Below are 25,625 nucleotides of genomic sequence, written 5' to 3' on the forward strand. Positions count from 1 at the left end.
ATCAAGAAGTTATTCAACATGTTTTGATACCAAGATTACAAAATTACTAGCACTAGTTTTTCTGCCTCTTGCTCTGCCTTTGCACTTGTTGTAGTGAACCAATGCAAGTTAAATCTGGCCAATACTGGAGAAAAGGTGTTCGCATGAATCAGCCAAACAGTCATTAGTCTTATGATGTGTGTTTGTGGAGGCATTATGGAGAAAAATCTTCTGGGAGATTTCTTCATACACTATTATCATCCATGTAGCAAAAGAGAAAGATTTTTCACTAAGTGAGTTCAAATTTCAAGCTCAAATAAATAGTTATGTGTCTGTCAGCTGCCTCACTGCACGAGTTTATACTCACAGAAATTTTATAATGACTGAAGAAGTGTTAATTGTGCTCAGAGATACTTGTATTTATATAAAAGGAACTCTTGGATTTTCAGAAATGCAGGATACTCAGTGTGCTGCAAAAGCCAAAGGAATTTGCTCAGTAGCCTTCAAAATCTTGTCATTTTTACTTCAGTGTTTCACATTTAGAGCTATCAGAGCTTGTACATCACACCCACCTTTGGACTCAGTTTACATGCGCAAAAATGGCAAAAAGTTCACACCAGTTCTGCCTAGTTTCTGTTGTGTCTGCCTTTCTACATCTCACTAAACAGTGACCTTTGTTTCTGTTCTAGTGCCACTAATGGGATGTCATAAGGAAGATTAACAAAGTGAATAAAGCTTTTCAGAGTGGGAGTCCAGTGTTTTCATTAATCTCAATGATTTTCACTTTTTAAACATATTTTGGTGCATTTGCTACTTACCTCTTCCACTCCTAACTTAATGCCAGTTTCTGTCAGTACCAGCAGGGGATCTGTATGAATCACTGAATAATTCCTTTTCTCAATTCCCTGTATAATCTGAGTTTGGAAGAAGTGGTTGAGACAATCAGGGTTTTCAGTAAGTGATACTGTCTCAATAGATATTTTTCAAGTGATTTTTTTATGATAAGGTTTTTTAAAGTGTAAATATGTACTTAAAGACTCTGTCTAAATTCAGCACAGATGATACAATAGCATTAGCAAACTGCAGAGTGCAGCAGCCTATTCCATTCATCTCCTATTCCAGGGAACTTTTGACAAGAGTGCCCTAAACCACCATGGAAGATTATTCACCTTAAGTGTTTTGAATTATAGCAATTATAACTTTTTGGAGATTACTTAAGTTGTTATGCGACCTTTTAGAAGGCATAATTGTTATGGAGTTCAAGGTGTAATTTTGATAGATCATCAGATGCCAAAGATATGCAATTTGGAACATTGCCAGAGCTGTAAACGACAAAAACTGAAAGTAGAGAACATCTACTGTCTGTTTACCTGGAATAAAATCCTTGCACTGTCCTACATTAGAGGTGGTTCAAGCTAAATATATGCAGTCTTACCTGATCTACGTAGCTTTGAGCATGTCTGGTACAAGATAAAAGTTAGATTTCTTTAATGATCAAATATATGTATTTCGAAGGGCAAAGTCCACTTTCTGTAGAAACCTATGTACCAGAATTTCTTACTGCTGTGATTACAATCTCAGCCTTATACAAAGAGTAAGTCACCTGTCCCCTATTGCTGGAAAATGGAGACACCCAGACTGTGGGAACTGGGAAGACAATTTGGCAGTCATTCAAAAAAAAAAAAAAAAACCCTGCTTTGAAAAAAAGGAGAGTTTGTGCCTACTTCTGGGGAAAAAAAAGCAACAATTTCTGGCCTTTAGAAAAGTCAAAGTAATTTCTGGGTAAGAGACAATTTTATTCTCAGAATAATCTTATTCTATGATGTAAAGTAAATATTTCTCTATTAAATGCTGGAAGAGGAATTTCTATAACAAATATATGGCTTGCAGGCTGTATTAGCCCAGCATACACTAACATAAGAATACCAAGTAGAATCATAAACCTGGTCAAGTAATTTCCTTTGACTTAAGCAGTGAGTGCCACTTGAGCTGTACAAGGGTTTTGGAGACAGTGATATGACTTTGGCAAGGTGACAGGATCTACAGGACTCTCCTGGACTGACATCTCAGGGCAGCTAGGAAAGGCCAAGGCATTTCAGACAGTGCTAGTATTGTGTTTAGGGAAGAGAATCCAGTCACAGGTTACCTTTGGCTGATTCTTGTGACACACTGATTTCATTAGTTAGATTGCCAGGTAGCCCAACTAAAAGCTTTGCTTTCTTCTGTGTGCTGCTGCTATTAAATCATATCTCATGTAATGAATATGGGGCTGCAACAAATCTCAAGAATATAGGCCAAATAGTTTGCCCACCTAGACTACAATGAACCCAATCAGAAAGTAACTGCTAACAATGTTGGTGATATCCCACTGTATGATCACATCTGAGAAGAAAGGTTAGTTTGGTTAGTTAGAATTTTTTTTTTCATCTTTGTGAAGAAACTTATGGACAAATGATTTACAGCTTCTTCCAACATAAAACTTTCATTTAACTTACTGACATAGAATGATATAAGCCAGACATACAGTTCATGCAGCCCTCAGTCTTGTGGGTTAGCACCACCAATGTCATGCAGCAAGGCATCTCGTAGCTTAATTATAACTTGCATGGTGAATCACTACCTTTCATTTGTTCCTTTTACTCTTGTATTGAATCGGGGAACTCAGTAGGTTTAAACTGGAAGAAATGTTATACATTAAAGGGTAGAAAGCACTATCACATAGTCACATAATATATTATGTAGCTCTCCGAGGTGTGCAGTGGTTAAGATTCATTCCTTAGCAGTGAAAAGATAGCAACAAGTAGCAATCGAATCATCAAACAAAAGAAAGGAAAAAACTAGATAGAATCTAACATTTTCCAAGAAAATATTAACAACAAAACGGTGTAAACTTACGTGTGCAATATCTGTAATATCTGAGTGTTGCATAATCTACTTTTTGAACGAAAAGTACAGTCCACTAAAGTTATAGTGCTTGAAGTGCACATCTTTATCTAGGTGAAATGTGTAACAGTAGTGATGCAGGATGTGGAAAAAAAGTCACAGAATGAAAATAGCTGGAAGCTGTAATAAACAGGAACATGGGATGTGAGGAAAAGGAAATAATTTCTACACTAGGCTAAAAGGAATCCTAGGCTGAAAGTGAATAGGAGAGTTATTGGATAGGAGATGACTGGGATGGTCATGAACAGCTAGTCTAAGCAATAGTTAGAATTTCCTAGAAAAAGGGAGGGGAGTCAGGCATTCATAGATATGAGAACAGAGATAAGTTAAAGGAATTATTGACATTAATGGTAATGCTTGAAGCAAGTCTCAGCAGATAAGGCCCAACGATAGGACAAGCAAATTGTTAAAGATAGCAAGTAATCTTTTTAAGAGATGAGACCTTTTTAACAATACACAAGGTTTAGAGAGAAAAGAAAGGACTCACAGGAAGCATGGTAGTGAAGGTGATTCATGCAATCCAAGAGTGAAAGAGGGAAACAGAAAGGAAAAAACAGGGTAAAGTATGTGTTAAATGAATGAATGGTGTGGAAAATAAAGCAATGATTACCAGCATGTTTGGAAAAGTTGAAACTTTTCATCCAGGGTAGTATGTCTTAAGCCTGTCTAAGCAGATTTCAGGCTGTCCTTGCAGACATGGGAAGAGGATAAATGCTATAATTTTCCAAAGAAGTTATGATAATTCATTTCTAGCTTAATAATAATAAAAAAATAAATCAGGGCTGCAATGGTACCTAAATATGAGGATGTATTTAGAACACTCCTGCTTGAGAGAAAGATTTTTTGCTTTGCTTGAAACCAGACAATTCCATTGATCTCTGTCTTACAGCTCCAGTTAAATTCTGTTTAAGTTAGGCAAGTCTGAACAATTAGCAGGTGAATTAACTAAAGACAAACTCTATGAGCTTTAATGGAGAAATGAGTAGCGGGAAGGTTATTAGAGTAGACTTTAGTTTCTGAACCAGAAAATTACATGGAAATTAAGAAAAAAAAAAAAAGAAAACCACAAAAATTTGCTATGTGAAGATAGCACTGAAAAGGTATACTCCAATTAAAACGAACAAACCCTATTTAGACATTGCCTTTTTTCATGACACTCAAAGACATTATCTAAGGCAGGCAAACATTGTAACCCAAAATGTTAACGTCTGAAAATGCTGTTCACAAAACTTTCAAATACACCTTTCTACCTTGGGATGTCTTGAGCCAGCCAGCTGAGGCAGAGGAGCTGAAGGATGCATCCAAAAGGAAGTAACTGAGCTAGTAACCTTGGATGTCATGGCATTATAGCAATGGCAATGGGCACCCTTCATTCACAGGGTCAATGGCTGAAACATGTTCAAGTCCACACAGCTCTTTACATCTCACTGACAGATGACTATTTTGAGAATAGAATTCTATCTTATCCAGAAATTCCTTGGACTTTTCTAAAAGCCAGAAACTCTTGCTCCAACCATATATCCAAACACAAAAATCATCAATGAAAATTACAGCATGCTCATTAATTCAGAAAGTATGTTACATGTAACTAGCGCATCATAAGATTAAACTCATGATGTGTCCTGCATTATCCATCAGTTAAATGCAACAAAGCCTCCATTGCTAGATGGTTTAGGTGATGCCTGATATGCGAATTAACTGAGCTCAGTGAGTTTTTCAGGCATCTATGTCATTTCAATTAAAGCAATGAGATAATTTCTCTTTATTTCTATGGCACAAATCCATTGTGCACATATCAGAAGCTTAACATATAAAAACAAGTGCTAATTCAGTCCCAGTTTGTTCTGTGATACCATTCATCAGAAAAGGTAGGACTTAATGAAGAAAGGATTTTCTTGTGCCGTATAAAATGATTTGCCTGTACCAGAGACATGTTTCTCATTGAATAATTGGAACTGGAGATACATGCACCAGTGTGTTCCACCCTGGGTAGAAAAGTCCTGTCTATAAAATAATTTGTTTTGAAAGGCACAAACTCAGATTTTCCAAAGGGCACTGTAGTAAAATTTTGTCCTTAAAATTGTGGTGTTATCTGGAAAAAAACAACAAGGCTTTGCTTGGTCCTACCCTCAGAGTATTTTTTCTGGATCAATCAATTTTGTCCTACCTTCACATTTCCTGAAAAACATGTGCAGGATTTTGTATCACCATAGTCATCCCTTATCTCCGTGATCTACAAAGCAGGTATTAATTACAGGAGTTATAATGTACTCTGAACATATTAAAGCGTAACCTAAGGTGGTTTGTTTTTTAGTGAACGCTTTCCAGCTCTGGGAATTATTCTTGCCAGCTCTACAGTGAGTAGAGCTTAGTTTGTTTCCAGAGTTAACATGTCTGTCTTTACCTTCAGAGCTGCCTTCAAGTACGTGAAGAACTTCACTTAAAATCTGGGGACCTGCCTGCTGAGAGAAAGCAATTTTACAGGTAAGACCAGGAGGCCTTAAACTGTGTTGCCCAGCAAGAAATTTGTAGTGTCTGGCTAAGCAGATTGTTTCAGCAGCTTTTGCTTCATCGAGGTCTCAGCTCAGTGAAAAGGCTGTTGCTTTTGGTCTTAAAAATAAGTAGTGTCATTTTCTCTTTGCAATGAATTCTTTCATCCAATCATATTCCTGTATGCAAATATACCATAGCTGGTACAGATAAAAAAGCACAAATAAAGCTAAGAGCTCAGTCAGGACAAAAATCACTGCGTTTCCCTTATACCTCATTTCACCTGTGTTTCAGGAGCGTCCTCAAACTCCTCAGCTGAAAATATGAAGAAGCAAGGTTCAGACAGCAATCCTGCTCCAGTTTTGCCAGCGCTGCCAGAACCACTCAAAGATCTGAAAATTAAGTACACGAAGGTTAGTAGCATTTGTGTTTCTTAATGTTTCTTATGCATTCAGCCCAGACAATAGGATGTGCTCATTTTAATCTTATATGATCCATGGAAACAACTGTAAATCAGTGCTTAAAATGTTTATTCTGATTTCTTTCTGATATTGTACATATTAGCAATTAATGTTCAGTGATCCTTCTAACCTAAGTATTTCAGGAAGTGTGCAAGTGTGATAGAATCATTTCATGTTTCACTTGGAGTGGGTGCTGTTTTTCTCCTGAAACAAACTTTCTGCAGTGATAAGTTTCTCAGGAAAAGTTTCTATTACTATATTATTTTTCAGAACAGCGAGAACAAATAAAACATTAGCGTATAGCATTGTATTACAATCAGATTTAAATAATAATACCAAATAAGCTTCTGTGGAAAAGGATGTGTGAAAAATGAAACTAAAATAAAATTCATTCCACTCACAAATTTTTCTTAGAGATAATGAATCTCTTTTTCAGCTTAAACCAGTAACTATCAATAAAACAGATAAAGTCTACCATCACTAATTACTCAATATTGCCATAAACTTTCTTTTTGTAATAGCAAATTCTTTCCATGTGTAGTTAGAAGTACACAGATAAAGAAGGTCTGAATCCAGACTTGTCTTCCCAGCTTGAACAGACCCTTTGCCAGTTTTATATCGTAGTACACAGGTATCTGCAAGAACTTTGAACAAACTGTTGGCAGAAAATTTTGATACTCTGCCCTCTGAAACATTCAGGTAGAACAATTGATCAGAAAGGATGTCTTCTCTTTGGAGACTCCTCGGTTACAGTTCGTTTCTTTTTCTTGTTACCATTACAATGGAAATAAATTTTATTTTCTAGAACCACTGCTTATTTTCTTTTCCAAAAGCAAGGTGTTCAGCAATATCTAGATTAGTCCTTTTGAATTCCATTCTAACCTATTTTTTTAATGGAAAAAAACCAACCAGATTTCAATGCATGTCTTTCTTGAATAAATCACACAGGACCTTACTTCGTAAATATTTAACAGGCTGTGAAAGCTATGTAGTTCTGACACGTGATAGCTCTCTACTGCTCTTCCTGTCTCAAAAAAAAAAAAAAAAAAAAAAAGGCAGCTTAATTTAGAGAAGATACTTTAGTACCTAGGTCACAGTGGTGTTCCAGAAACTACAGTGCTATTTATTTGATTTGCATTTTTTCAAATGAAAACAACTAATGTGAGCAAAATGCCAGCTCAGAAATCTGATTAACTGAATATGCAAGACATAAATTCCTGTAAATACTTCTATCCTTCAAAAATATTTAGTTGGCAAAAATCTATTCCATGAATACAAAAAACAACCACAAGACAGCCAGCATGATTGAAATGTCTATAGTGCGCAATTAAGGAGAGTGTCACATTGCAAATGAGTTTCTTTTGTCTTGACAATAGATACCATTTCCTTAAAAATTGCATATAATGTGTAACTGTGCAGAAATGCAATGAACTTGTTTGCAAAAGTGTGTACCTACAAGTGATCAAATCCAACACACCCTTGTAGAGGCTTGATTTTTGCAATGCTTTCCTCCTCTCTTCAAATATCACACAGGATTATCTGAAAGCCACAACAGTGTGCTGAGGGAGAGGGAGATGGGATAATAGAAATGTCATCCCATACCCAGCACTCGTCCCACGATTTAATAAAGCCTCTCCACTCTTGTTTTCTTACCCATCCTGTTCCTCTTCTGTCCCATACAAGTTAGAATATGGTGTGTGGGATTGTTTTGAGCAGTCACATTGGAGAGATCAAGATGAGGGAAGCATTAATTACTGTTGATGTATTAACCTTTCCGTCTGAAGCACCTTGGACAACAGCAGATCCCTCAGCTCTGGAAACTCAATTTTCTCTTTTTCTACCATGGCATAATATCAACAGCCATCACACAAGGATATGAAGAAAGGTAACTGCAGGAGATGTTCCAAGGACTTTCCTCTTTACTTAACGCTCTCTCTGTTTTATTTTCTATAAGAAAGAACATTTGGGGCCTTTTTCAGAGGTAATTTAACTAAGTATTTCCATATGTCTATGGAAATATGGAATCTATAGGTTGATATAGCTACATTTCAGGTATATTTCACATATACCATAAAACTAAGCAATTTGAAGGAAATTTGAATTTCAGGAATTAAATTTAATGCATTTTAAACAGTTAAATTGGCTTGGATGTTGAACCACAAAGTGATCTTGAATTGGTTTCATATCTGAATATCCTTTAAAGATATTCCAGTGAACTGAATCAGTGTTGGTAGCTGGCTGAAAATGTACTAGTAAATATTTTACTTAGTCAACACTGAGGAATTAGACAATGATTGTTTGACAAATTATTTCTGTCATGATGCTTTCACATATGCTAAGCCCTGTGGTGCTCCTTTAATCAGAGAAACTCAGATTGGTTAATTATTAAGTTGTCAAATTACATGAGGGGGGAGAAAATGGCAGCACATTCTCTCACTAAGCTGCATGTGGAATATCAGAAAGTGTGGAAGGGTAAGCCACTCTGAGTGAAGAAAAACTGTAGCTGAGTATCACATATGTTGCAATCACTAGCTTAACAAACAAAGCTGAGGGGTAAAAACACACAAAAAAATTAGAATATCAGGGAAAACATAATCAGCTATAAAGGTACTATAGAAACATACTCTTTTTAAGATCAGCTGACTTTGTAGATACAAAGCTACTAACTGAAAAATCAAAAGTTTAAATAAATAATGAATAGAAAGAATATGTTCTCTGATTATTAGTTCATTGCAGCAGTAAAATGTAATTCCTGCATCAACAATAACATACAATTCCAAGGGGAAAAAAGAAAAGTTACATGAAAGATTAGCCAAATATCAACTTCTTGTAAGGGAAAACCTAGGGAAAAAAGATTTCATAGCAGGTATTCTGTATGGATAGATTTGTTTAAAGCTTATCATTTCCATCTTTAGTAGTTCCTTAAATAATTTCACATATTTTAACTGGTGCATCTTCACTGTTCCTGGCCTCTAAAAAAACACTGGTGATGTCATTCCCTGGTTTACTGACTGCACTAGAAATCTTGTGAGCAGTCAACCAAACAGTTGTTGAGACTTGGTGATCGCTTTTAGCTCTTGTGAAATGGGCAGCTGGGCTCATTTGAAGAGCATTGTCAAGAAAAGCTTCAAGACTTGTAGGCTGTCAGGGGGCAGATTTATGGTGGGAAGAGGTTATGCTTTTTCTTGTACCATAAGTTTGGAAGAGTTTCTTGTATCTAAAGAGAAGTTATCTTAGAGATTTCATTCCATATTTATAAAGCTACCCTTAATAGCTAAGTCTGAAATAGTCCACGTTTTACAAAGTTCTATAACTTTTCGTGACTACATCTCTGTAGTATGGATTATAGTTCAAAACAATAATAGTGAATTACATAAAAATTCTTCCCTGATGAAGAATAAGTTTGTGGACAGATGCTGGATATGGGATCATGTATAGGATCTTTGCAATACAAGAAATGAAGTATTTTCTTCTCTAAACTGTACTTTTAAGTCACTTCTACAGAAGCACTGAGGTCTGAAACCCTGTACAGACTGCACAATATTGAACCCAGAAAAGGGGGATCCTTATTCTAAGGAAGATGCAGCAAGAAGTTATGTTTCATAAGGTGATGACACCTAATGTAGAGGCCCTAAAATCTACTTCAGCAGAGCTGTGGTGTGGTCCATCTGAGACAAAGCTGTCCAGAGTCAAATACTTTGTTTCTTCATGCAGCACAGACACAAACACAAATTCAGCACTTCCCATCTAGCAGATACTTTATAAAATGCACTCGCAGTCCTTTCAATATACTCAAGGACTGAAGGAAAAAAAAAACACTTGGATAAAAAGAAAGACAAAGAGCAGGTCTTGTCTCCCTGTTCTCTGCTCAGGTCATTTGAGTGACAAAATCAACTGCCTAAACAATGACTGAAATACTGTAGTCTTGCAAGTAACTTCAACCCCAAATGGTGAATGGTATCAGATTATCTGAACTGAAATCAATCATTTCGGAGAATAAAGATCTTACTGCACTCTGACACTGGGAAATAAAGCCAGTCGGGGGTTTTGGACTGCAATAGCCTGTTATCTGGGTTCTATTTTAAATACTGAGCTTTAGAAGTGTACAGTCCCATCTACAAGAAATGTGTATTTCCAGGTCTAGTGCAAAGAAGTCTGAAAGTCATTAATTCTTTGAGTTGTTGAAATAAAAAACATCTTCTCTCCTAAAAATATCAGTGAAATTACAGTTATGAAATGCCTGCAACAACATTTCTAAATCCTTGCAATATAAATTTGCAGCCCTAAACCTCATGGGCCATAGTCAGACATCACACACAACCCCCTGCACTGTGTGTGCCACAGAAGGGGAGTTCTTTTGCATTTATGTCTGACAAACCAGTACAAAAAAATACAAGCTGCCAGTGGAATTCTGACTGACAGACCAAACACTGTAACCTATTGCAAAATGATCCCAAATGTTGGGTTTTTTTCAGCAGGACAAGGGAGTTGCCAGAGGCTGCTGTTGGCCGGTACTTCAATGTTGCCTGGATTTAGAGATCCACATCCTGTGTGTTTGCAGCATATACTCCACAGCATTAAGTAAGCATGGCTGCATGTGCACTTATGAGTGCAGCTGCTTGCAGTCAATGTAACACTGCTTACATGGAGAGTTTTGACTTTTTCCTTCTCTTTCCTGGCTTTCTTACCTGCATATGCAAGACTGCTATCTAACTTATGAAAGACATCTGGATAGTTTGATTTATACAGCCCTGATACAACGTTGTGTGTATATATAATATAATGAAGTTATGTTTTAAATGAGAATGGTATTAGAAACATTAATAAGAAAGATATTCTAAACTAATATTATGGGTGATATTGGCTGGTGCAATAAATGTAGTATTTAAACAAATACTTTAAAAACTTCCAAAAATGGTATGTTTTGCTATTATTCCTTTCACAGGCAGATATGAATTTGGCATACTGTAACATCATAGCAGTGTTATGTTAATATTTACCTTTTACTTTGTCTCTTTTCTTGGCAATGTAGCTAGTTACTAAAGATGGCTTTTTTTGTATTAACCATTTAACTGCTGTCTTTGCTTTTTCACAACAGTCAGAATTTTGTGTGGATATTCCTACAATCAACTTCATTACATATCTGAAATTTCCAGAGACTTATTTAATTCTCTGATAGCTTTTGTTAAATCAGGAGTTTGCTGGTCAGTCCTGATGGTCGGAGGCAACAGTGACACTCTATGTATGGTATCCACATAGAAACAAGCTGAAACATACAGGAATACATTAATAGCAAATTGTTACCATATCCACTTAGGGACAATATTTTTATTGGTCTTGATAGTTATTACCAAACTATTCACCAATTATTAAACAAGGATGCAGACAGCCATCAATACGATGCAAAAAATCTGTTCCCTGAAAGCTGTCATGTTTTCATAATGTATGTGGTTGTAGTGGTAAGGTTTAAATCCCAGGTCTGTGTGTCAAAAAGCATTTATCCTGCAGTTTTGTTGTGTTGACTTTGTCCTGCCCTGAGTCAACCATCATTTGCTTCATTTGCCTGCCCCAAAATATTTTCTGGTTTTCTATTTAAATGTTCCTGCTACTCTGAGCAACAACAGTGGTCCTTTATCCTAATGGAGAGGAAACGGGAATCAAATCTTTTATGCTAGTTGGTGTCTCAGCTAAGCTCCAGTGACTAAAGGTGGGGCAAGATGCCATGACCCTAGAGACAGGCCCGGTTTGAGCACAAAATACCTGGTACAGTCAGTCAGAGCCTGCCATGGTCTCGATGACAAGCATGATCAAGATCTCACACGCATGCCAACAACACAGTGGCACTGGGAGAGAGTAAGAAGGGAGGCCACCAGACCATCAGCAGCAGGAGTGTGGGCTCAGGCCCTGGGAGGGCAGCTTAGGGTGGCAAACCCTTTTCCGCACTGACCTGAACCCAGAGGTCACAGAGGATGACAGGTACTGTTAACATCATACATTACCATGTCTACTTTAAAGAGCAACCTACACAACACTTGGTAGTAGCACAGGCTCCTCTTTTCAACATCAGATCTTTTCATGTATCAGATCTTTTCAATGGGGTTTTCCTTTCTGTTTCAAGGCTAACCCACAGAGTCAGAAAGAAAACATTAACTCACTTTTTGACAATTTTACCAGCAGTGGCTCAGAGATGGCAGGCTCTAGGGTAGCACAGACCTTGTACACCTACAGGTAAGGCCCATGTTCTATTTTGCATTTGTGAACAGAGGTAAGTACCTCAAATTTCACCCTGAGGTCCTTAACCTTCACTCTGCTTGCCCCCTAAATTTTCATAGCTGTGTAATATCATATAACTTATCAGTAATCACAACTAAAGTAGAATATATTTTTAGTAGATTGGTTTATTCTGTCACTTAGCAATTGTTGAAATCAATTCATTTTGTATCATCTTTAATATGACAGAAGAGAAAATTGAGAAATATTATAGTTATTTTAATAATGGTATAAAGTACTTCTTTTTAAAAAACATTTACCATTTTAGAATAGGGTGTATGGTGCCACATTTTCCCTAAACAATTGAAAAATATTGATTTTTCAGGAACAATTGCAGTGGTTTATTTCCTTGTCTGTTTGTTTGTTTTAATGGAAAAGCAGAGTAATGTCTACAGATTTCATCAGAGTCTTATTCATATTCAGTAACCAAAAATCTAGAAAGATGCAGGACTGCTCACTCCTGAAACACTTTTTGGACATAGTTTTAAGGGATATATAACACAACTGAAATTAAGACACCAGAGCTTGAAAGAGAACGAAAGTGCCATACCAGACAACAAAATTAATAGTAAAAGTAAAGCACACATGGTGGGAATTTTGTGCTGTCTTTGGAGAAAGTATTCTTGCATGACACTGCTGTCATTTAGACTTTATAAGGATTTAAAACATTTAATTATTCCTTTAGCTGTAACAGTACCTTTGCCCATTACTTATTCCCATACAAAAGGGCTTAGCTTTGAATTTCTGGGGTTATTACACCACAAAAGGTTACGGATCATAAAAATTCAATATGGGAAAGAACAATGCCCACCTTGCTTTGTTTAGATCTTGTTCTAAGCGCACCAGCAATGTTGCAATCAAGAGTTGACGGTATTTGTTCCAGCCATGCAAAGTAAATTCAGTACACAATGTGCTTTCAGCCTGTATAAAAGTTTGATCTTTGAGTAACGACACAGTTCCTAACATTTATTAAATGAACTTTGGGTATCAATTTCATTGCTGCTGGGTAAGCTGTTATGATTAATTTTGGTGTAGGCCAGCTGCTGTGCAATTGTTCTTTTGTGCTTCTTAACTGTTAGCGATATGTTTGGCATTCTGTGAAAAGCTTGAAATAGAAAGATATTAAATACAAAGATAGGATATTCTAGCAACATTGATGAAAGCACAATTTTAGCTTATTTTCTTGGTTTTAATGTTAGACTTTTTCCAGTCCCTGTCAGGTAAAAGTCAGGATGAAACCGTTAAATGAGCAATACATGCTGGCCTGGTTTTCCTGGCGTATAGGTGTTCCACACAAAGACAACAGATTAGTAAAAAGGCTTAGACTATGTCTGGGAGAATGGAAAATCAAGAATGGTGCTGTCTGCTGAGGGAAATCAGTGTAGATACATAACAGAGATCCTCAGAGTTGAAATGAAGTATGAAAAACTATCAAAATGGACCAAGTAATATTAATTTTCTGTAATACCCCTTGCAGTTCAAACAATAATAGTCAGACATTGGCAGTAATAGTCAGAATGACATAGTCAGAATGCTTGCATTTTATGCCTAAAGGCTGAATGGAAGACAGGGAAGTCTCACCAGTGTCAGGGTGACAAAAGACTTGATAACTGTGACAATTAAATTGGAGGTAATCAGGGTATTGATAGAAATTACTGAATAAATGAATAATGTCAAATGGTTAGGATCACCTTAAACAGAAGATAGTCATACTGATTATAAAGCAATGACAGCTAAAATGATTACCCAAGGATCATTTCCACGAAGCCTGAAGTCATATGAGGCAAGTAGCTTCACCCTTCAAAAGCAGGAATTGCAGCATTTGCTGAAGACCAAAACCGGAGAGGTTTGAATTCCTAGTGTTTTGCAGAGAAACTTTCAGGTAGGGAGGGCAGAGAAAAGAGCTCCCCATACACATGACCATCAGCTGTGATCCTGCCGAGTGATGAGGTCATATACACTATCAGCACCCACATTTACTGTATGTTTGTATGATTATATTCACACTCTGAGTGCAGGATTATGGCAATATGGCACAACCCCACTTCTGGCACCCACAGTATAACCCCTGGGAAATAACAGCATTGAGAATGTTCAGACTGAGATCCTGCAAATAGTCTTTCCAAAGGAGGAGTATGAATTAGCTTTCAAAACTATGATCATAAGTGCCAGTTTCCCACATATTTTCCTCCAGGACCTATTGAGTATTATAGGGTTATATGTATAGTTGAGGACTACAGTCATCTTTTGCCCATAGGCCACCTTTAAAATTCTGCTCATTGTCAGCTCTTGGACATATTAAGTTGGCCATTGTAAACATTTTGGTATGTGCTAGTTCAGTCTGGAAGGCTAGTCCTCCTTTCCTTGTAAGATTAGGACAGGGAGAAAAACAGCAATAAAAGAAATAGGTGATTTCATCAATAAAGTAATTCAACTTTTCTTCAAGGCATTAATTATATATGAGAAATGGCTTTTCTTCCAGTATGTGCTGCTAAGTGTGTTTTTAAGAGAGAGTGTCTGTGAAATGCACCAACTACCAATAGCAAGGACAGTCTAGGCTTTAAGGTTGCTAACAGTGTACTTCTTGTGAATACATCAGTCATTTCCTCTTGATTCACGATTCCTGTCTTTATTTAATGGAATAAATTCCACCTTTTTTGTAAAAGATTAAGAGCATTATATTTCTGCTTTTAAATCTTGATCAGGATCACATTCAATGAAGAACCAATCCACAAAGACAAAAGGATTTTTGTGAAAAATAAAGGAGCCTAACCTCTAATTATTTTTCTCCTGTAACATGAAAATAGAGAAGTATACTTGCTTGCTTTTTACTCTGCTTAAGTGGTTCTTTCTTTGTTTCATTCAAATGACTGTGGTGGGAGTTTTTAGTCTTGCCTTTAATTTCAGAAAAACATGCTATTGGTTATTTTTTGTTGGGATTTTTGGGGGGGGGAGCAGGAGAGAGTGAAGAGAAATCAAAGCAAAGCTAAATAAAATAGTGTTCTCCAAGATACTACATGTACTATATATACTAAACCCAAGGATTGGGTTTACTTCTCTTGGGGCATGTAACAGAAAGGCCCTCCATTGTTACCAACCCTGTAAGCATAGGAAACCCAGGTAGGTTTAGGTAGGTCATTTAGGGCTGTACCTCCCTTGCACATCACAGACTTCAGTATGAGAGAGGAAGGACCCCTTTGTAACAGTATCTTTTTATGCTATGAAACAAAGTGGAAATATCATGTAGAGACAGAAAGTTTGCCTCTCCAAGTTAAGTGCATATGTGATTATTCATCTCTTCAGAATAATGTAGAAACAGTTATTCCATTTTTAATTCAGGTACCTATCAATCAGGCAGCTCTCAGCTATGAACGACAGATTTATTCATTAAAACAGGTAACAGGCAGCAGCTATATATATGTTACTAACATTGTTGCACTATTTCTTCTTCTGCAGATATTTATAAACAATGAGTGGCATGATTCGGTCAGTGCTAAAAAATTTGAAGTCTTTAACCCTGCAAATGAAGAGAAAATCTGTGAAGTTGAAGAAGGTGACAAGGTAGGGTTTTCTTTCTTTCTCTTAACACTAGCTTTAAATTCAGTTCTATGTCTTAAAAGCAGGAAGGCAAGCATCCCTCTGTGTTGATGGAAAACTCCACCCCAGAGATGTACCTACTTCATGCCATATATGTCCTTCTGCAAACATAGTTCTTAGCTTTTTCACTAAGCCTTATTATTGTTTGTAAACAGACACTGAAAAACTGCTTTACTCTTAGGATCTTGCTCATATGAGGAAAGTTCTGAAGAAATATTTTTTGTTAATTTTTTTTAAATGATATTAATTCTTTTTGTTCTCTTTGATCAGTGACATCTTATAATTTAAAAGCGAGGTTGCTATTTTTTTCCTGGCTCTTCCTTACACAGTGTTGTAATCTGTTCATTACACATTTACACAAGGCTTTTCATTATAGATAACATGAAGTGGACAAATACTGATATTTTCCCACAAAGACTCTGTGAAGATGATCATTATCGTTAACATTTTCAGTTATGAATATGTCTTCTCAGTGCTGCCTCCTTCAAATACTTGGTTTTGTGACAAATGTATTGGAACATAGTCCTAAAAAAGACTCTGAAGCTGAAAGTAACTTATCAAATAGATACTAATTCCACCAAAACTGGTTTCCTTACAACATGCTGAATTGATGAATTTAAGCAGAGGACTAAAAAGATTGTTGACACCTGCAGACACACATTTATTTTTTATATTTGTGAGGTTTCTTCGCAGAAAATTACAGATAGATGCCATGTAATCAAAAGTATAAAGAACACCTAAGCCCTCAAATAAGCAGCTCTGTATGTTTGTTATATCATGTATTTTTCTGCTGAAAAGGATTTGTCTAGTGCTACCATATAGTTTAAATATAAGTTGGAAAGTAGGGGGTGTAGTTTTTTAAATAGAACAGACAGTGTTGCTTAAACAGTTTTAAAACCCATGACCAAAGAAAATTTCTTTATAGACTCTGAGAAAGTAAGTATGAGAAATGAATGTTCTATTTCCAGTTCACAGGTATACAAAAAGTGATGACTGTGACTGAAAATAAAATCGGTTTTATAATTACTGGTTTGGTTCTTGCAAATATTTATTTTATTTTCTACACTTTCTCCTTCAAAGTCAAATTTTTACATCCAAAAGCAAAATAATTTTCTCACATTTCTCACAAAATGACATCTGGTGTTCACTTTAGTCAAGAAATATACATATCTAGAATTATTTATATAGCAAGCAGGTTTTAAACTGAGCAGCAAAATGTCCATTAAACACCTTTTTATCCATGAGAACGACTATAAAACTTATAAGCCATTTATCTGTGTTATAAGTTCACCAAAAATTTACTGCAACTATAATAAGCACAATCTTTTTCAGAATATTTTAATCTACTGTACAAAGATTCACTCTGAAATGAAATGCTCTTTTGAGAAATATCTAGAAACCCAGTTCATTTAACACCCTGTGCTCATTGAATCTTAGTTCCTCTGTTCTGTAATTACATCATGAATCTCCTAATAAACTTTGGTTCAGATGCTATCTGTCTAGCACATGAGCAGTAGTGACCACACATTATTAAGGAGGTCATAGTGAAGACCCATTTTAAAGACAAAGATGGCTGAGAAAGTCTGCATGAATCTGGCTTTTGATAATTTCATGTATCTAATCATGAGTTTTTCAAATGCCTTGTTCTTACTTTTCTTTAGTGCCAGTTACCTGTATATAGTGCTCAGAGTCACTGAGATTGCTTCAGGCTCTTTTTGTCCTCAGCCAAAGAATTTCATAAGCATGCTGTTAACTTCTGAATCATATCCCACTAGAGACATACATGCTTTTGATGTAAAGTGCTACTTCTTCCACCTCTTCTCTGTTCAGTGTTTAAAATCCAAATTACATTGCAAATCAGGCTAGCCTGATATTTGATCATCCTCAAATTAAATTACTCATGACCTGCAACTGTTCACTTACCATTCAGAATTTTTGTAGCTTTCATTCCTTACAAGCAATCTAACAACTCATTAAATAAAGAGATAATGCTGTTCGACACACACGTTTGCTTTCTCTCCAATTATTTTGCAAACTAATGTGTAATGACAACTGCTATTAACTAAATTGCCAAGTGAAATGTACAAATCTAGTAAATTACACAGTCATTGTGAACCTAATATTCTAGAGCCTAGTCTTTAGATAATGAGCCAAGAGATTTTAGGAATTTAATTTGTGTGTACAATAGGGTTGACAAAGGGCTATATACTGCCTTGCAGTGGTATTTAAAAAAAAACAAGTGGAGATTACAAAGCACAGACACATATGTGGGTGGGAACTGTTTTCCTTTCAGTTTGATGGCTTTTTCAAGCTACATTCACTAATCCTAAGGGCCCCTAATAATAATAAAGCAGCTCAGCAAATGGTCAGTGGGATGTAAAGTAAATGTACTTCTGTAAAAAATCTAAACTAGCTGTGAAAGGAGCTATCAGTCTTCATACTCATGGTGTAGATTTATGTACCCAAATTAAATTTTATACAGCTGAAGAACATCTTTTTCTTCAGGTATTTGACAACATTCTACCAGATCCTAAAGAAAAACAATTCTTTTTAATCTGGTAGATTCAGCTACCTTATGTAGGTGACTGGTCAGTATTACCTTATAGTAATGACTGTGCTATTTGTAGAGATCCTCCTTATCTTTTCCCAAACTTCCTGGAAAGAACTTTGGGAAGTTCTGTGGGCTTCCTGCCTAGCAGGTCTGTGCTGGGCTTTCCAAGCCACTTACCCACCCCACTCCCAGCTTTTAAGAACTAGTTGTTAGCTACCAACACCAGTTAAATATTCAAGATCTGGTTCACATTTAGAAAAACTGACTTTGGTGTTGACTTAGTCAACTTTGCTGACTTAGTCAACCTTGATAGTGATTTCCCCGGAGCAGACCCTGACAACTAACAGTACCAAAAAAAGTTTGAAAGAAATCCTTTAACCAATGCATGCAAATTGCTCAGGGAAATGTTCCATGTATAGATTCCTCCTTTTTTTTCCTTGAAATTTGTTACTGATTTCTAACCAAAAGTAGAATAAACGTCCTTTCTAGGTCATTGTTTTCCTGGGAAAACTTTTACAAGAATTGTGAAATACAGAAGAATTGCAAGTACTAAAAACCTTTTCTCAAGAGATTTTTATATCCTGGAACACCCTTACACAGAAAAGAGTTTCATATAATTCATTGTAGATCTTCCTGCTATAGCAAAAGCCAAATATTAAATAATAAACTATATTATTAAAAACATTAATGGACTAACAAATCAGCTCGCTTAATGCAAAGGCAATGCTTAGACTTCAGAATATTTAGGCTTAGCATTTTAAACCTGGTCAGCTAGTCAATTCTTAAAATTATTTAAAATACAAATGCTCCTTAAAACTTTCAAAAACAAATGCATTTATTTGTCTTCCTCAATGATAAATGTATGTTCATTTTATGAAACATTTTAAGGAACAGATTTTTCTCTCCTGGTCTTCATCCCACCACCAGATACTTTTAGATAACATTGAGTACTTAAATACAGATTTGGGCACCTCTTTGTACATAAAAGAGATTAAATTACATCAACAGTGTAATTGGTGGGTGTATCCCCAGTTCCAGACACTAGAAGGCAGAGGGTTTGAATTTCTAAATTTTAAAAAGAAAGTTCCTTAATATGTTTTTATTTTAGAAGCTTTGAGAACCCATCTGTTTCTCATAAAACTTCACATTGCTGAAATGACAGCAGAAATGTTTGAAAGAAAATAACTCATGTATTTAAAATTACTGTACTGATTCTGATTAGATTGCGGTTGGTGTCTCTTATTTATCTTGCAAAACACCTTGCATGTTTAACAACCAACAAGCCTGATGACAGAATCAATTATTGATTATAAAAGTTTCTCTGTTTTCCCCACAGGCAGATGTAGACAAGGCTGTCAAAGCAGCTAGAAAAGCTTTTGAGCTTGGGTCACCCTGGCGTACAATGGATGCTTCAGAGCGAGGAAGGCTCTTGAATAAACTAGCTGACTTAGTTGAGAGAGATCGGCTGATTTTAGCTGTGAGTATGATACGTGAACAAAAAGACTGGGAAAAAAGCCTATGTCCTGATTTTTAAAGAAAGATATAAGCAAGCCTAACATGATAAATCCTTGGAAAGTAAGGCGTTCTCAATACGTATTTTGTATCTGTATTGCAAATGGACCTCATTAAACTGGCTTGCACTCTGGTCAGTTAACACCCAACATCCACAAAGTACTTGAGTATTTGATTAGCTTTAAGATGATACCTAAGCCACCTACAATTGATGCCATTTCAATTGTTGATTCTTAAGGACACACTAACATAGATTATGTGCTTAACACTTTTCTAAGCCATGGCCTGAATCAAGGCCTAAACTCAAAACCTGGCTCAGAACTTACAAATGATACAAGTCAGAACTGGGAGAAATTTTAATTTCATGGCTCTATATTTTGTTATGACTCATCCTTCATTAACTCCAGCTTGCAGCTGGGCAATTAGTGAAAAAGCTTAACCAGAACCAAAGATAGCAATTAACTACTTATTAGTAGGAAGAATATGGGGGGTGGGGAATGATGTCCTGCCTTTATCAACTGCTGTGTATTGGCCATTTTACCACTGTTAACAGCAGACACATAAGTTGTAGCACCATCACCTACCTGTTGAGCACTAAGGCAAGAAAGAACGCTTAAAGTAGAAAGGCACCACCGATTTGACAAAGTATAGCACCACCCCCTCTTCTTTTAAACCCCACATGTGATGCTACCATTAAGATGATCTTCTTTCTGTTTCAAGCAGTTTCTGGAATTAACACTGAGACAGGGTAATTTTTTGCACTGTTCTGAAGATGAGCCCTGGTTTTCTGCCAACAGTGTCAAAAATTTAAGAGAGCAGGAGGAGTAACCAACATTCATGATCACCACTCAGACTGATCTAGTCACAATTTGAAGTATTTAGCCATTAGCTACAAACCACAGCATTGATAAATGCATAAAATTTAAGCCTTCAAAATATATAAACCTGCAAAGCATCTATTGTCCATTCTGTTGTCCTTATGGCTGTAGTATAAGAAGACATTTGCATGTGTCTTAAACAGGTTTTTAAAAGAAAAAGAAAAATTCAAAGGAACTGAGGTTATTTCCTTGAATTCCAAAGACTGCAACTGACAAATTTACACTTTTCTTTAACCAAGTTGTTTCTCTAAATGAAACTTGTCATCTTGATAGGGACTGATAACTACCTAGATTCTCAGGAGAATTTTTGTGGGGCTGGAACTTATGTCCTTAACAATGCTCGATTCATTGCAGTTGAGAGAGATAAAATTTTAAGAGAGTTACATTTTTAATAGGAAAAGTATGCCCCCTTGTCAGTTAGATACTGGATAAGCTGGCATTTGCTTCTTTATTGTACAGCCTAAGGCATTACACATGCAAAGAGGATGGAGAAATAATCTTTTTTCCACAGGAAAGCTGAAACATTAAGTTAGTTTTTGTTCCCACTTGCCATTTTCATAATATGAAAGTATTGCTTTTCTGTGGTGCCCCACCCAAGTTTCTGCTTTACTGAATTTGGTTTTTTTTCCTACACCTTGGTCACATTATTGAATACTTTTCACTTTTAGATAAGGTGTGTTTGAATTAAATGCTTTTCAGATGTCATCAAAATGAAGAGAGATTTTCTCCAGAAAACTAGTACTAGTACTACAGAGTAGCAAATAGCCTTGTAAACACTAAGGGTCAAAATAGACCCCCAAAGGTTATTCCAAAAGCATTTTCCTGTGCTCATGAATCTGGCCAGGATCAAAATTATTCCATTTCAGTGTTTTATATAATGATAAGATGCCTTTCCTGAAGTTCCAGAGGTTCAACAGCCCTATAGGCAGGCTACTGGAAGAATATGTCAAAGCAGCGTACTGAAAGAGCCACTGAGAATTTTGTTTCTTAGGTTTCGGTGTGTTGTGATGTTCAAAGCTACAAAGTTCATAAGTTTGAGGCCAGGGAAGAATTTTCTCCCATATTCAAACAGAACAACACAGTGCCGGATATATTGCCTGGAATGATGAGGGCCTGTCTCATTTAATCAGTTCCTTGTTGCTGAAAGCCATCAAACATTGCTGGCTTCTCTGTTTGTTCTGTTCTCTTCCCAGGTATGATATCTGCAATGTGTCCAGTTAACTAAAACTGTGGATTTCACAGGGGGCCTTTGGTGACATGTTTTACTTGCAGGATCAGTCTGTAGACCCAGCCTGAAATGCTAAAGAACCTTGGACATACAAAATAGCAAATTTAGAAAAAAAAAATATGTATTTCTAAGATCTGACTGGATCTTGAAACTATAGTTTGGGGGTTTCCTATGAAGTATTCTAACAGGATTATTCACAAAGCTGAAGGTCCCCAGTGTATCTGTGCTGGAAAACTCCAGAAAAAAATTCTAGCAGTGTCAAGAAGATGTTGACACTATTTAAGAACTGCACATGGTCTTTAACTAGATGTCCCAATGATTAGGGGTATTGAAATGGCATTAATCCAAACCATACTCCCTAGATTTGGCTGGAAATCAACTCTGTGCTGGTGTCTCTGTGGGATCATTAAAGCACTGTGGGTGGAACAGAATTGATCAGCTGAAAAGTTATAGAGGTTGAATGAATATTTGCTAATTATTATTCTAAAGGTTTGTATCTGCCTGGCATAGAGATCCATGGTATGGAGAGTCAGGCATGGCTTCAAATAAGACCAGTTAGTTCACTCAGTCAGGAGTTAGCCAATAAAAGAAAGTCTCTTCTGTATAAGTATTATTCATAGTGAATTTTTCTCATTTAGGAGTTCTTGATGGCTCAGATCCTTCCTTTGCACAGGAAAGACTCAAGGTATTATTTGGGGGATTTTATTCCATGCTTTGAGTCTTTTTGCTCATATATGCTGATAATCATGCATTTAGTGAGCACCTAGAAAAATGTTCCTTAATAATTAAACAGCACAGGGTCCTAAGTTAATGTGACAGTTATTTCCAGGAAACTAGTGCCTACCTTGAGTGTCAGTGCATATAGGCTAAGGGAGGCCACTCATTTTATTTGCATCACTTATTTGCATAGACTCCTAGCTGATCTTTTTATCTACACTTGTAGAATATTTAATTTAAACTAGAACAGTGTAACTGATTCAGATGGGAGAAATGTTATTGTTTTTTCAGAACATCTCACCATTACAAATGTGCCATGATCGTCTTACCTGCATAGCTCACTGTGAATAAACCCTCACAAAAATTTCTCATTTGTAAATTGCAATGTTGGGTTTTTCAAAATGCTAAGTATCCTTCAGAGGGGAATTAATCTAAATGCTTGTACTAAAGCTGAAAACCTCTGAACTGAAAAACCAAAAGCTAAATGTCAAAGTACAAGCATGAGGACCATTATCAATATTTGATATTAACACTGTAATTGTTGTTTTCTGCAGACAATGGAAGCCATTGATGGTGGGAAACTCTTTTCCACTGCCTACCTAATGGATTTAGGTGCCTGTATCAAAACATTACGCTACTGTGCAGGCTGGGCTGATAAAATCCATGGGCGTACTGTTCCAATGGGTGAGTAGTTTTGAGATAACAAAAGTGTAGAACTGAAGCCAATGTGATCTGTAAAAAATTGCCTTTTTCTAAAAGTTATGCAACACAAAAAATATCTCAAACATAAAATATTTTAGATAGTTCTTAATACAGTTTATTTAAGATTTATAATAGTGCTCATTTTAAACATTTAGTGGAGTTACCCGCATTTATTCCTTGTTCTATACACCACTAGTAAGTACTCTTTATTGACCAAAAGATTTTAGCCTGTATATACATCTAAGAAGTCTGATAGGTTATTTTTGCATAGTAATCTACGGTTTATTCAATGGTCCAGTAATGAAAACCAGGTATTTGTTTATTAAAGCTAAGATTATGTCAAAGAGTAATATTTGTTTCAGTTATTGGATAATGTATTAGGAAGAGTACAAAGAGAAAGGAATGAGGAAACATTCTTTTATTTTGCTGAAATTTCATTCCATTCCTTCTCCCATTAAGTAGGTCTATGAAAATATTGTTTCTAGCTGATTTGTCTCAGAAGGACAAAGAAAAGAATGGTAATAAAGAAGGAATTAAGGAAAACTAGAGTGATAAATACTTCCAACTTTTTTGCATCACATAGATCTCTATACTAGGCTTAATGGAACACATGTTTATTTGAATCAAAGAGAATTTTATACTTAATGGATTTGATTTAAGCTAAGATCTAATATTAAAAAATGTCTGATATGTACCTAGGATTGCAAGTAGCTTTTAAAAGAGCACTTTCTAAAAAAAAGGTGATAAAAGAAAAAAGAAATGAGGAATGCTTATTGGTGTGCTCTGCATACCATGTTGAGAAGCAGGGTTATCACTGCAGAAAGTCAGTCAGACTGGCAGAATCAGACCTTGGAGATATGAAGAAAGTAGATATTAAATCCAGATGTACTTTAGGGTTGGGTTTTTGCATAGTTAAGATTTCGAAAATATAATTTATAAGTAGAATTTTATCCAGCTAAGTTTGGTATCCAACTTTATCTTCTTTCTGATTTAACTGTTTCTCACAAGGGCTTTGTCTGAATGTCTAATTTATTTGTTCTTTCCCTAGATGGAAACTTTTTTACATTTACAAGACATGAGCCTATTGGCGTGTGTGGCCAAATTATTCCTGTAAGTTGGAACCATTTATGTAAAACACACATGTTCCCGTTACAAATGGAAACGCTTTTGAAATTTTGTCTATGCAAGTGCATTACCAGTCAGAAACTTTCAGGTTCTGAAAGATAGAGACTATCCTGAGTACTCATCAAATACTGCAACATGGAGTATTTGATGAGTCAGTCCAGTCCAGCCTTGTCTCTCTCCTCCCTGTATAGGTAGGGAAAATAAATCTCAAAATGTTGACTGATGGATTAGTTTGAAAGACGGAATTGTGTTTTGTTGTAACTGGAAGAATTAGAAATAAACAAATAGGAAAGGGTAATATTTACAGCCTATAAGCAATAAGCTCTTTAGGACCTGGAATATCTGTTCTGCTCTGTACAGCATCCAGACAGCTGGATCTTTATTTATGACTAAGATTCATTCACCATGTTGATGGTACAAGTAACAACACAAAGAATGTGTCCAATAAGCACAGTGATACTGAGCCATATGTTCCCAAGCTCCTGTTTGGAGTGTGTAAATTCCCAGTTTTGAAGTCACTTATTTTAAGTGAAAATTCAAAAGGCCTGTCTGAGTCTGAACATCCAAAATGCTGAGGAACTCAACTTTTAAACTTATTTGTGAGGTCTAAACAGCTTCAACTGATTGCTGTGAAAATGGTTATAAGCACTAGACACTCCTAATCTGACCACCCCTTCGCACATGGTGTGAGCAGCCTGACCCGACCTGCTCAACAGTTTACCAGATTCTGAAATAGTCAGCTTGTCTATCAGGTTTGCTCAGACATGTGGGTCCCACACATGTTCCTGATATCTTTCAGCTGAGCTTGCAGATTTGCTATCTCTTTAGACCACCACATTGATTTGGGGAACATCACTGGAATACATTTTGATCCAGCCTCTAGGAGAGCTTGGGAATATGCTGTTTTAGATTCTCTTGTAGGTCAGCCACAAGATATTTCAAGTAAAGCACTCAGAGTTAAGATGTCCTAAAGAATTAGAAACACTAGATGTGTCCACTTCTAAATAAAATTGTATCCTGGAACTATAAGCAGTTAGTATAAACACTGGCTTCCCTTCTAAAATGTTCAAGGACTTCTGAGTGTATCTTTATTTTCTCTCCATTGAAATGTGAACCCACCAAGTTGGAGGCTTTCACATAACCCAAAAATTTTGAGGACTATGTGAACACTG

General features: G+C 36.2%; 1 protein-coding gene across 4 annotated transcripts in view; it reads left to right on the forward strand.

Annotated features, from left to right (window-relative positions):
- ALDH1A1 (aldehyde dehydrogenase 1 family member A1) overlaps nt 1–25,625 on the forward strand; it is a 55,407-nt gene that overhangs the window by 13,432 nt on the left and 16,350 nt on the right. For all 4 annotated transcript variants that reach the window (XM_069775895.1, XM_069775894.1, XM_069775892.1 and 1 more), the window contains exons 3-8: nt 5,333–5,406; nt 5,707–5,825; nt 15,600–15,704; nt 19,628–19,768; nt 23,181–23,310; nt 24,377–24,438. In XM_069775895.1, coding sequence (XP_069631996.1) covers nt 5,736–5,825; nt 15,600–15,704; nt 19,628–19,768; nt 23,181–23,310; nt 24,377–24,438 — 528 coding nt within the window. In that variant the 5' untranslated portion in view covers nt 5,333–5,406; nt 5,707–5,735. The remainder of the gene's footprint in view (nt 1–5,332; nt 5,407–5,706; nt 5,826–15,599; nt 15,705–19,627; nt 19,769–23,180; nt 23,311–24,376; nt 24,439–25,625) is intronic.

This window comes from Haliaeetus albicilla, chromosome Z (genome assembly GCF_947461875.1).
Source record: "Haliaeetus albicilla chromosome Z, bHalAlb1.1, whole genome shotgun sequence".
Taxonomy (NCBI): domain Eukaryota; kingdom Metazoa; phylum Chordata; class Aves; order Accipitriformes; family Accipitridae; genus Haliaeetus; species Haliaeetus albicilla.